General features: G+C 35.6%; 1 protein-coding gene across 27 annotated transcripts in view; it reads right to left on the bottom strand.

The window, feature by feature from the left end:
* Positions 1–13,570, bottom strand: part of ADGRL3 (adhesion G protein-coupled receptor L3) — a 737,803-nt gene that overhangs the window by 113,879 nt on the left and 610,354 nt on the right. For 24 of the 27 annotated variants that reach the window (XM_084758697.1, XM_084758684.1, XM_084758710.1 and 21 more), the window contains 2 exons: positions 13,144–13,352; positions 12,221–12,397 (listed from right to left, as the gene is read on the bottom strand). In XM_084758697.1, the coding sequence (XP_084614823.1) occupies positions 12,221–12,397; positions 13,144–13,352 (386 nt within the window). The remainder of the gene's footprint in view (positions 1–12,220; positions 12,398–13,143; positions 13,353–13,570) is intronic. The other 3 variants (XM_084758707.1, XM_084758686.1, XM_084758702.1) reach the window with 1 other exon arrangement.

Raw genomic sequence — 13,570 nt, 5'->3', positions numbered from 1 at the left:
TAAAAAAAAATAAACATAAAGATTCCAAGGATTTCCCAGGCAGCAAGGAGCTCACAATAAATCTTTAAATGGTAATATTTATGCTTTAATGATATGCAAAGTAAATTGACCATGCCTTGATCTATATGGCACAGGATAGACAACACGGCTTAATTCAGAGATGTTTTGTTCAAATGCTTTTAAAGTCTAATTTATTCAAGTTGTCTTAAATGTTAGAGAGCAATATGAGTAACCATTCTGGAGAAGCTGGTCTAATTCCTCTAGTATCCAATAGTGCTCCAGTTTTATCATGTGTTTTCCAGACCCAGTAGAATAAAACAGGTCAGAAGAAGCCAAAAAAATCACCAGTGAATGGTCTCCATGCTAAATAAAGCAGACCTTTGTGATCTGGAACAAATTGAATGCAACTAGAAAACACTTCAGCTAGCTCCTTCTAAAAATAGTGTGAACAACACAGATGCAAAAAAAAAAAAAGGTTGTTTATTCTAAGTACTGATTTATAACTGCACTTAAATTTCATGGTGCTGATTTTAAAATGATTCACAGTGTTCATACACCCAATATTTTGGTAAGTTTGAATGTCATTTGCAGTTGTGATACCATCTTGCCTCAGGTATAGATTTTGATAATTTCATTGTGAAAATAATAATCTGTTCTTCTCATGCCAAAGCTAACTCCTGGTCTAAACTTCCCTTCCAGGGAAAGCAGTTTGAATAGAGCTGAATATATAATTACTCAGAAACTCAGTAAAGTATCTAAGCCTTGACGAGTAACTCCTTCCAGTATCAAGAACTTAAGGAACAAAAAGGAATTGATGAATAGTAAATAAAAATCTAATATTTCAGAAAACATAATGATTAATGTTTTACTGTATAATACATAAAACCGTAAGGGTATTTCAGAAGAAAAGTTTCTTTGTATCACTGAATCAGTTGATAATGTAAAGACAAATGTTCAAGATGACTTCCTTAGGATGACAAGAGCTATTTACCTAAAGATCTAGAATCCTCACTCTGTGTTTTCTTATTTTTCATTCTTATACCTATTTCCTTGTATTATACATGCCAGAAAACAAACAAACAAATTTTCATGGCACTGGTGTGTGGTATTGTGGAATAACTACTGCAAAGTCGACACTACAGAAGGCCTGTGATTCCTTATTTACTGTAGCTGGAATCATACTGTGGACCCTTCCGACAGCTGGAGCCCTCATGCGATCCCCTACCTATTTGAATATCCTCGGTTAATTACTTTTTTAATAAAATGTTTCTCAACAGAATTGTAAGAGCACCACTAACCGCTATTAAGCCCTGCTTATAAATGTAATATGATGAAGAGTGAAAGTTGTCGCTTAATATCTAAAGTCATGCTCACTATGCATCAGGGCACAACCACATCTAATTAAAAATGTTTGTATAATCCAGGGGTGGAGAGCAAGTGTAGTGCTATTAATAAAAAATGTTTATATTATATACATACAACATGTAATGTATGTATAATTTATCGGATCAAAACCACTTCAAAACTAATACAACCTTATTGCATATTACTAAAAACCCCATCTGTCTAAGTTTGTTTAAACAAATGTCCCTGGAAATCATGTCACTTTCTCTAAGTCATCAACAACAACTGGCTAAGCCTCCCTCCTACATCCAGGTAGCAGTTTCTATTGCTACTTTAAAATGTTTCTTACAAAATGCCAATTCTGATGGTTACTTATCCATATTTAATACAGACTTTTTCGGTTGTAGAGACTGAAGTTGACCATTTTTAAGAACAAAAAAGTATGCACCCTGCAAAGAAAGAAAATCGTCTTGGAAGTGACAAAGGACATTTTCAAATATATTTCCATAGATTCCTCTTAATTAATAAAGAAGTTCAATATTCTCTTCCATTGCATGAGATCAACAGTCTCTTACAACATGACGTCAATCAACTGGTTAACCACAGTGATCAAGTGTTTAACCATAGGAAACCCTCTGGATGCACACCTCCCTACTGTGCTTCAGCATTTACTATGTTGAATGCTTGGCACGAGTCAGGGTCCTGAGCTATTTTGACTTTAAAACAATCAACCAAACATAAGACCTAGTCTCTATTAAATGACATTTTTAGGCATGAAAAAGCAAGGATGAAGGCTAAAGTAAACTGAAGAGCCAGGGCAGGTTAAGGTAAAGTTTGATTCTTGAGGATTTCTTCCTCAGGAAAACCAAAGCAAAACCCAACAGTTCTATTGGAAGAAGGAGGAGATTTTATGGATCTTATACAGTAGTAATACAATTACTTTAACCTAAGTATATATTAGGCAGAAAAAATTTAACATATTTACCAAGGGGTTTAAGAATGGAGTATTATGATGTTGGGCCATTTTCTTGCAAAAATCTAACAATGTTGCATAAATAAACATGCATGCATAAAATAGCAGCGATGTGACAAATTTTAAATTTAAATAAGAATAATGGTTTATTATTTATCAGATTTTATACACAAGGTCATTAAAATATTAGAGTGAAAATAATAAAAATTTAAATTTTAGTGTTTACTCCTCTGAATCCTAAACATGAAGTTGAACCCTGAGTTACATGTAGGAGAGCCCTGGACAACCAAAGGTCCATCTCTAAAGGAAATTATTTCAGAAAGATGTGCCTTCTGTATGTTCCATGGATGCCAGTAAACTGTATCCTTTTTCCATTGCCTTCATGGGGTATTTCCTCACATATTGACTCCTCTCTGTTAGAGCAGAAGAATATAGGGCAATGTTTCTTAGGCCCCCCCTCTTGCCCCTAAAGAAACTGATGTATAGTTAAGACACAAAGTGTTGAAAATAGTGTACAGTGTAACAAAGCTAAAAAGGAAACAGGACAAAATTATGTTCAACAAGAAAAATCAAGCATAATTCTTTGTTCTAAAAGATTGGCAGTTTTTAAAGAGATAGTTATTATTGTAGTTGATAGTGTAAACTTTCACATTTGAAACTTTTTGTTCATTAAACTTTCTATATTTGATAAACATTAAGCTTGTATGTTATCTAGTATTTTGTCTTAAATAAATACACTTAAGTACTGCATACAAAATATGACTTTCAGTCTCTACATCTGCCTTTATCCCACAGTCCTTTAGATAGAGCTTTAAGTAAAGAAAATAAGGTGGGGAGTACGAGTGTGCAATTTTGGATTATACACTAAACATTTTATTTTCCACTAATGCAACACACTTACTAAACTATGAAAGTGTCTTCTCTAGTTGTGCTTTAAAGAAGGAAATAGTCATTTTAGTAAATAAGAAGACTCATGTGTTGCCAGAGCTTTAACAGTATAAAATTACCTCATGATCTTTTGTAGTTTAAAAAAACAATTAATTCCTTATGTTTAGCACACAGATGCAATGGTTTGGGATTTAAAGCTTCAGACAAATAATATGGGTAAGGTGCAGAGTGCCAAGCAGGATGACCTGGGTTCCATCTCCATAGTCCATATGGAAAGGGGAGAACCCAGTGTTGCACGGTGTCATGTAACTTACACACATGTTGTAGTATGTGCATGCTCATATTCCCATGCACATAACCATGACACAATGTAATAATAAAAACACATATATTTTAAAATAAATATATTAATAAAAGCTTCTAGGTGGTGATTGTTTTAAACGAACTATTATTACATTAAGAGTGAAATGAACGGTTGTATTTTGGTTTTTTGGTTTGTTTTGTTTTTAGACCATGGGGCAGATATTAGAATTGTGGTGAGCCAATACTATAAACTTATGGGAAATATACAATAATCAAACTAAAGAATATAAAAATATTTTATAGATCATAAAAATGAATGTAGAGTTGAACTGATAGGAAAGTATACAAACAACTTTCTTATTAAATCTTAAAAAATTAAAAACTCAGAAGAGAAAATAACTAGAACTAGAAATTATCATAATCTATTCTAAATCATTTGTTATGTTTTTGTAAAAAAGACCATAGCATAAATGTTAATTCAAGTAGCTCTAAACAGATTGGATTTGGTTTATATACTTCCGAACCTCTGCTAATCAGGATTCTATATTCAAATTGATTTTTTTATTTTTTTCCTTTAAGCTTAATGGAAAAGTCTTAATATACTACAAATGCTATTTCTGTTATGTATAAAATTATAGTCCCTAAGTTTGTATAATGATTATTTTTGTGTCATAACAAGAGACAATGGAATACTTCTGTAGACAACAGAAGCAGAGAGATTCAGAAACAGTTAACCAGCTGCAGCTGTGTTGCCAACTTGGGGTATGTATAGGGTAGCAATTTGTGAAAGTTACAAGTAGATGAGAGACTTTTTAGATGCCACTGTAATTGACTATTGAAAGAAAATTATGAACAGCAGTTGATAACTTGTGGTTCCTAATCAAAAGAAAGTTCCTTATAACACCAGCAATATTAATCTAACAAATCATCCTAAATACAAAGATGAAGACAAAAACAAACAGGAAGCCTTCAGGCTGATCACCAGATTATTTTCTGATGATTATATTCACTTTCACATTTTGCTGGAGGTTGCTTTATATGTGTACAGAAAAATAGATTGCCAAAAAAGGATGACAGAAGAACTGTCAGTTCCCCCTAAACAGAGTTAACCCAAGACTAAAATATCAGTAATAGAAGTCATGTATAAAGTATTTTGAAAACACCCAAAACAGATATAACTTAATAAGTACTGATTACATGCCAAACACAAAATCTTTACAATTGAACGAGTGTAGACATTTTAAAAAATATAGCCCTCAAAATTATAATACTAGTGAAATATTAAAAACAGTAATTTGGTTATCCACCAAAACTTTATGGGAAGACCTTATTGCAAAAGACACCACACACTTTGAAACCAGACCATGGAGAAACCAATTTGGTATTGACCAGGAAGTCTCTTTGCTTGCTTATGTTGATAATACTGAACGTTATTATATAGACTGAATGGAGGAAAAGTTACTAACTCTTATTCAGCTGTGAGTCCTTTGAACTAGAGAACCAACTAGCGTGGAAATTTATACCCATAGGTATAATAATGACACAGGTTTTATGGGGACAACCAACTGCTTTCTGACTGGATTTAAAGCCTTTTCACAAGAGGAAACACATGCTTGGTCCTATCAATTTAGCCAATAACCCATGATTAGAAAGCTCACATGACCCAAGGGTGACACTAATACTATTGTTGTCATAAACAGACATAGTATCAAACTTTCCTCTATGCTTCTCAGCCCATTGATTAGTGAATCTTTAGATATCATCATAAAGAATTTTGGGAAGCGTATGGTGCTTGATGCAGAAATTCATAGTTGATTTTTAGAAAGCAGAGACTAAGTATCTATGGAGTGTTCAGCCACTAAGAGTGTATGCCAGAGAGAGTGTATGTCTATATCACACCATATCTTCCTAAGGCTCAGGTATCATCACATAAAATGGGGAAAAACACTGGAAGACTAGATGGAAACAAAGCCTTTTGGACGTGCAGGGCCACTGCACTCATGAGTTTAACATGGCTGAGCCTGGTCGCCCACTCCCTGAAGAAGATAAAGTCAGTCAAAATTGTAACTAGAAAAAGAAAAGGTTTACAGGATCCCACTCACACTTGAGCCATTGGTAGCTGATGGCTTCTCAGGAAGGACACCAGTTTCTTTAAGGGTTTGACGTCTGGTAGGTTGATCAAGTTCTAGCTAATGGCCTTTATGTTGGTGAATATATGGTAGCACATTGTACTTAGTGGGTTATATAATAAAAGAAGTGGTACATTTCTCACTTTGCACAAAACTCAAGTCCAAGTAGATCAAATATCTAAACATAAAACCAGATATACTACACCCAATAGAAGATAAAGTGAGGGAAAACCTTGATCTCACTGGCACACGACACCACTTCCTGAACAGGATACCGAAAGCTCAGCCACTAAGATTAACAATTAATAAATGAGACCTAATGAAACTGAAAAGCTTCTGCAAGGCAAAGAAGAAGACTGTCATGGGCAGCCTAGAGACTTGGAAAAGATCTACCACCCTATATCCGACAGAGGGCTAATATTCAAAATATATAAAGAAGTCAAGAAATTAAACAACAACAAACCAAATAATCAAAAATTTTTAAAGAACAGGAATTCTCAACAGAGGAATATCTAATGGCTGAGAAACAGATAAATGCTCAATGTCCTTAGTCATCAGGGAACTGCAACTCAAATGACTCTGAGATTCCATCTTACATCTGTCAGAATGGCTAAGATCAAAAACTCAAGTGACAGCACATGCTGGTGAGAATGTGGAGTAACGGAAACACTCTTCCATTGCTGGTAGGTGTGTAAACTTGTACAACCACCTTGAAAATCAATCTGGAGGTTTTTCAGGAAATTGGGAATAGATCTACCTTCAGACCCAGCTATACCACTCCTTGGCATATAGACAAAAGATGCACCATACCACAAGGACAGTTGCTTAACTATGTTCAAAGCAGGTTTATTTTTAATAGTCAGAAACTGAAAACAACCCAAATGTCCCTTATCTGAAGAATGAATAAATAAAGGTGGTACATTTACACAATGGAACACTTCTCCAGCTATTAGAAATAAGAAAATGATGCACTTTGCAGGCCAATGGATTAAACTAGAAAAGATCATCCTGAGCGAGGTGATCCAGACCCAGAAAGACACATGTGGTATATACTCACTTGTAAGTGGACATTAGCCATATAGTGCAGGATAACCATACTACAACCCACAAACCCAAAGAAGCTAAGTAACAAGGAAGATACTTGATTCCCACTCAGAAGGAGAAATAGACATAGAAAGAAGATGAAGAGAGGGGGCTATAGGGAGAGGGAGGGTAGAGAGAAGGGAATGAGGGTGAGCATCACATGTGGGCAGAGCTGTGGTGGGAGGCCAGAAGGCTGGTAGAGAGAATGGAAACAGAAGGGGGAGGGAATCTCTGTGACAAGCTGGAGATTTGCAACTGGGTAGGTTCATAGGAGGATATGGGGGTGACTCTAGCTGAGATTTCTTGTTGCATAGGACAAGAAGACTGGAGAAGCTGTCTCCTACCCAGGCAGGAAGTCTAAGTGAAGTGGAGGAGACACCAAACCACACACAAAACCTTTGACTCAAAATCTACCCTGCTTGCAAGACAAGCAGGCATAAAGATGGGGCAGAGACCGATGGAATGGCCAACCAACGACTGGCCCAACCTCAGAGCAGCCCAACAGGAGAAAGCCAACCCATCGTGCTATGAATGATACTCTCCCACGCTTGCAGACAGAACCCTAGCATAACTCTCCTTAGAGAGCTTCTACATACTAGCCGACTGGAACAGATGCTAAGAGCCACAGGCAAACATTAGACAGAGCTCTTGGAGTCTTGTAGAAGAGTGCAAGAAAGAACAGTAATGACGAGAGGGCATCCATGTGAGGAGCAACAGCAAAGGAAGCTAAGTGAATCCCGATGGCAAAGAAAGAAAAAAGGAAAAAAAAAAAACCAAACAAACAAAAAACAAAACCAAGAATATTATACTCAGGGCAAGTGAGGAAAATGTTTCAAGACTTTGGCCAACTCATTCTGCATGCACCACCTAGCTAACGACATTATATTCCACCTACAGATCAGGGCATTTCTTTGACAAAGCCCACTATGAGCAAGTAGGCTCAGATCCACCATCTTCCTCTACATCTCAGAATCAAAGAGTAGGCTTCAATAATCATTGGTATCACAGCCATCACCACAGCTTCATTTCCTGTGTTCTCCTCACCCTTGGGCGCCTCAATGGATGTTAAGGCCTTGAAGGCCGGAATTTGAAGCATCATCATTGGAGTTTGATGACATATGGAACAAATGGGAGTCAGAAAGTTACATTTATAGAGAACCTGCTGTACACTAGAAGGTACATCAATAACTCTATGATGATTACCTTACTAAGGTCTTCAAATTGTGGAAAACAAACAGAAAAGAAAATAAGTGTTGCTAAGAGTATGGAGAAGTCATAGATGAAATCAACAGATACAGACAGATAGTCAGACATGGAAAAGGCAATTCAGTACTCAGACCAATCCCAGAATAAAAAGATGCCAAGACTTAAAGTCAATAGGCATCAAGATTATCCTGTCTATTCTCCCCTTCTATTCAAAATTGTCAATCAACATAATAATCTCCCCTTCATATAAGTTTACTGAAGAGTTAAAAGAGTATAACAAGTATATAGAAATAATCTGTTCTCACTTGTTGCTGTATCTCTCATTGTGTACAAATAAAGAACTGTCCTTGCTGTAGGTAGCTTATTATATATGTGTGTGTAATAATATAAATGTATATGTAATAAATAAAATGAATAAATAAATGAAGACAAAGAAATAAAATGACAAAAAAGAATCATTCTATTGCATTAGAGGTTTGGTGCAAATTTGTTAATATGCTTCATTTTAGAATTCTAGTGATAACTAGGCTCAGTAATTTCAGTTCTCCTTTAATCATCAAAATGCCACTCCCATGTTCTGAAATCAAAATGGAGCTGACTGTGGGGATGAGGAGAGACTGTGATACAAGACACACATGAAGCATTCTGCGTGAATGATTGCTAATGGAAAGCATCAATTCCCATTTATTTTGCCTCTTGTGGTCACAGTCACGAGCCTCTTAAAATGGATTGGAGGAGGGCTGTTAATAAATGAACTGAGCGCCGCGCCCCCCCCTGCCAAAATGATATTTTGTTTTTGCCTAAATTCGATCCATTTTTCAGAGTTTAATGGCTTGGCTGGTTGTAATGCAGGCTCCAAGAGGTTGACTAACGCATTCCAGAATTAAATCTATCACTTGTCAATGTGGACAATCTTGCTGAACTCCGTCAGTTTGAAACTCTTTGACAAAATAGTCTTTGCAGTCCCTTGAAGACCAGACTCTGTACTGTGTTTAAACACGAAGAGTATTTTTTTTTTAGTGTTGCCAGATGGACATAGATTCAGTCTTCCTCAAGGATACCTGTACCATCTCTTTCTAAATTCTAACCAACAATATCTGTGCAGCAGGAAATTACTTGCATTTTTTGGCATAAGGTATACAAGCCCTCTGCCAGAGATTTTTAGTTTCTAAAATGTACTAAACACTAATAGTTGTTCCATTCTTATTGACATCATAGAAGTAAAAGTTCACAAGTATATAAATTCTTAGTTTGAGCGGGACCCCTGAGCCCAAATCTGCCTATCATAATGTTCTACTTGTAGGCTTCTAGGACCCTCTGGATCCTTCTACTTTGCCATTCTCCCATGCTTCTCTCATCTAGAGTCCCACTAGAATGTCCTCCCCTCCGTCTCAGTTTCCTGGTAAGTGAAGGCTTTCGTGGGACATGCCCCTTGGGCTAATATGCAGATATAAGTGAGTATATACCAACAGTCATAGGGGAGGGGAATAAGGGGAAAATGGGAGGGAGGGAAGAATGGGAGGATACAAAGGATGGGATAACCATTGAGATGTAACAAGAATAAATTAATAAAGGAGAAAAATGCAAAAATAAATAAATAAATAAATAAATAAATAACCTTGCAATCTAGAAAAAAAAAGTATATAAATTCTTGTTGCTAATTCGTCTATCAGACTACATGGCTAAGGTAATAAGCTTCATGTGGTTCTTTTTACGTGCTAAGTCTAGTTGAAATACAACTTTTCCTTGCCACCTGTCATGGTGGTAAGATCTTCTTTGTTAACAGTGCTATGTGCTACTGAATAGACAGTCCAACAGTTTCCACATCTAACACCAGGTATCATCCATTCAAAATGCAAAGCATCCCATTGCCATTTCTTTGTAGGAAGATAGCAGTGCTTGAGCTGCTTGTAGGATCATCCTACATGTGTACTCTGAAACCCTGTAAGGAGAACTGCCATTGAGGTATCATACTCTTAAAGGGTAAAGTGGACCACTGACTGGCTGCCACTGAATACTGCGCCCCACACTGTCACATTCCAGTAGAGATCTGGTAATGGTAAGAATTCTAAGTTCCAATTTTGTGTACCCCTTGCTGTTACAGCTAAATATTGTAAGTCGATATGAATTCCGTGTTTACCCCCTTTATGTATCACATGTAAATACTGGGACAGGTAGGCCACGTAGTATGTCGTAGTATCTGGGTTTGTGTTCAGATTCCAGTCGTAGCCTATAGATGTTAAGCTTATTGAACTTAGCCACATCCCTATGGAATTCTCCATCTCCAGTTGCTGGCCACCTATGTTGTATACATGGTGCAATAACCTTAAACGTATACTGTGCATATTTTCATATCATTCTCAGACATCATATCTAATTTCTTTGTGATGTTGCTCTTATGAAATCTTTAACTGAGATAGTCTTTACAACTTTCTCCATTAATTCTTTAATTTCTTAATAGAAATCTTTTTTAACATATTTATTATTATTATTATTATTATTATTATTATTATTATTATTATTATTTATTATTACAATAATCTGCCTGCATGTACACCTGCAGGCCAGAAGAAGGTATTAGATCACATAGATGGTTGTGAGCCTCCATGTGGTTGCTGGGAATTGAACTCAGGACCTCTGGAAGAGCAGTCACTTGCTCTTAGCCTCTGAGCCATCTCTCCAGGATCTTAATAGAAATCTTAAAAGCTAACAACTCTAGAAAAATTTCCTGACTTCATATATTCAATTTTTCCAAAGAACACTGTAAAAATCTCATTCTAATCTCTTTCTGACTACAACTATATGCTTCTGCTTCCTATATACATAAAAAAAACCCTGTATATTCTTGTTCGAAACATCTGTCTTGTTTCTTAGCTATGTAAAGCTGTCCTCTACTGAACAGTTAAACTAGTTAAAATACATAACATTTCAAATTGTATTAAACATATAATGTAATTTGCCTTAAAATATACTATCAATTCTTAAAGTTGTAAGTAACATTTATATAATAGGAAAATTTTATGAAAATTTATGAAAGAACATTTAGTCATTGTCAAAGCCAATTTAGGTTTTAAGTCCTCATGTTTTTAAAAACTCGGTGTCTATTAAAAATTATGACTAGGGTACTATAATGTGAAATGCTGGGAAAACAAAAGATTAAATGTGTATCTCACCCTAACAAAGAAAATATGTATTATGTTAATTACATAAGATTAAATATTATTCATATATATTATTCATATATATGCTTTAATTATAAGTTACATAAAGGTTTTATTATATTTAATGCATATAATATTTGAATAAAATTATAGGAGGTTATAAAGCAAGATATTAAATATTCATTTAGTTTATGACTACAAATATAGAAAAATGTATTGTTTTTTCTGGATACTTTGTCAGAAAAATGTCTGGTTTTTGGTTTGGTGGTTTTTGTTTTTTGTTTTTTTTAGTCACATAAACAACATAAGCTAATTCTCCTCTCCCTTTAATTATTGATTACAATCAACAGGGAGAAACAACTCAGATATTTATCCTGGCCAATAGTTTTGAGAGAAACAGGACACTAGGATTACTAGTCATTCTCAAAGTATCTTACTACAAAAACAGAGATCTCTACCCTCTGAATTTTTTGGCCTATAACTTCTGGATACAGACTGTACTGTAGCTCAACCCTTTACAATGCTCCTGTCTTAGAGGACATCCTAATGTCCACGCAGCCTTCTCCTCCACTGAAAACCCATATTTCTCTTTTCACAGCTCTCTATGTATAAAATCCTGTCATACCAGAAAGAAGCAGATGCAGCCAACTTAACCAGTCTCCAACTGTGGAAACTGTCAACCACGTGAGTTCTTGATTTAGAACAGGATCCCCATTCCACTGTATTACAGCATGCCAAACCCTCCGGACAACTGGTTTCTATGCAATGCATGCATTTGTCGTTTTTTCCAGGAATTGGCTTGACAATATTTAATCTATTGCTCTAGTCTTCAGTCCCAGCTTCCATTAATCCAGTCCCATTTACCCTGCTCACGAGGTTATGGTATAATATTTATCTGTCCAAATGGAAAGCCGGGAAGCTACAACGAAATTTATTGAGCAAACTTTAATCTTATGTTTTATATAACAATGGGGAAAAGAAAGAAGCAGTTATCTGAACTACTCAAAGGAATACGGCCCAAATCCTGCCTAGAACTACTAAGAAAGAAGTGACTGGTACAATCAGAAATATTTTTTTTAGACTTAAAAGCCTGATTGAATGCTAGAGTGTTCCTGCTTTATGGCATAGCTTACCTTAACTTCCACGTGTGCCATCAATACTGCAAAGTTGGTGAGGTGGTTACAGGAACATGTAGTGTGTGTCTTGTTTGTTGTCAGGAGTCGGCAGCCTTGCGTTGACCAATAACCTGTCATTGTGCGCTTGGAATAGCTCCAAAAGGAACAATTAGGGTTGAAATTTTCCTCTGACTGCTAGGGTGAAAAAAAAAAAAGATCAATAAAGGCAATAACTAATTTACAATCGAGAAAATGAAGTAGGTGCTTTCTCTACCCACAGCACAGTCTCATGCTCTGTTGGAATCTTTACAGACATGTGTCCAGTATTTTCACATTAAGAGGCCCTCATCAATTTGAGGTGAAATCGAATACCTGGCATTTGCTCTGTATGATTACAAGCGAGATTACTATTTTTGAGAACTGTTCCTACCAAAATGATGGTACTGGCAATGTTTTAGAATTGTATCAGCTTTAAATGTCAAAGAAAAGAAGGCAACTACTGGGAATAAAACTTTTAAAAGGATGGTCTTCATCTTACATTTACAACGTCTACATTTGTATACGTACAAAAATGTATCTTCAGACACTGATATGACTGCTGACTGCTTATAATAGCATATGAGATGCTGTGCAGTTCAACTAAGTGCACTGCAAGCTTCCTAACAACTGTGTGGTGCCTATTAAGATTATATAATCTTGTACACTTTGATGTAATAATGTTACTAATTAGAAAAATTAACATATCCTCATTTCATATAGAGACAAGTTTACTTATTTTTCTGAAATACTTATAAATATTTCTGAATAATTATGACCACATTCTTTAGTGATATACTGTATCAGATAATTGAAAACTATTAAAAGGAAATTCGTACATTTAATATTCATCTGTAACAAATATAAAAATGTAGGTGATGAAACATGTCATGCCATTTTCTTACCTTGATATGTTTAACAGTAAATACCACAGGATCAGCCAAATAAACTTTATTACTGAACTCCTTATTTATTGCTGCTGTAATAACAGGGGAATTGACGATAACAGAATGATTTGTGGACATAGCTTCTGTTCCCAACTTCATACTGGCATTCTCCGTAGACAAATAAGGACCCAGGTTGTTATATAGGACAAAGGCTACTCTAATCTCTCCTAAAATAAATGCAAATGTGAGTTAGAAATTGTAAGAAATGGGTCAGTTTCCACACTTTGCTGGAGTTTGTAATTCCAATCAGGTATTCGTCAAGCCTGTATAATACACATTCATAGACATAAAACCAAGAATTTATTTGCCTGGTACCAAAGTACTTAGTCTCTGGTAAGGAAAGGGAAGTTGAATTCTGTTGAGATCACTGTATGCAACTTCTTTA

Source organism: Acomys minous (assembly GCF_964271855.1).
Source record: "Acomys minous genome assembly, chromosome: 15".
NCBI classification, from domain to species: Eukaryota; Metazoa; Chordata; class Mammalia; order Rodentia; family Muridae; genus Acomys; species Acomys minous.
The sequence above is the reverse complement of the archived record's forward strand: the minus strand, read 5'-3'. Positions and strand labels throughout refer to the sequence as shown.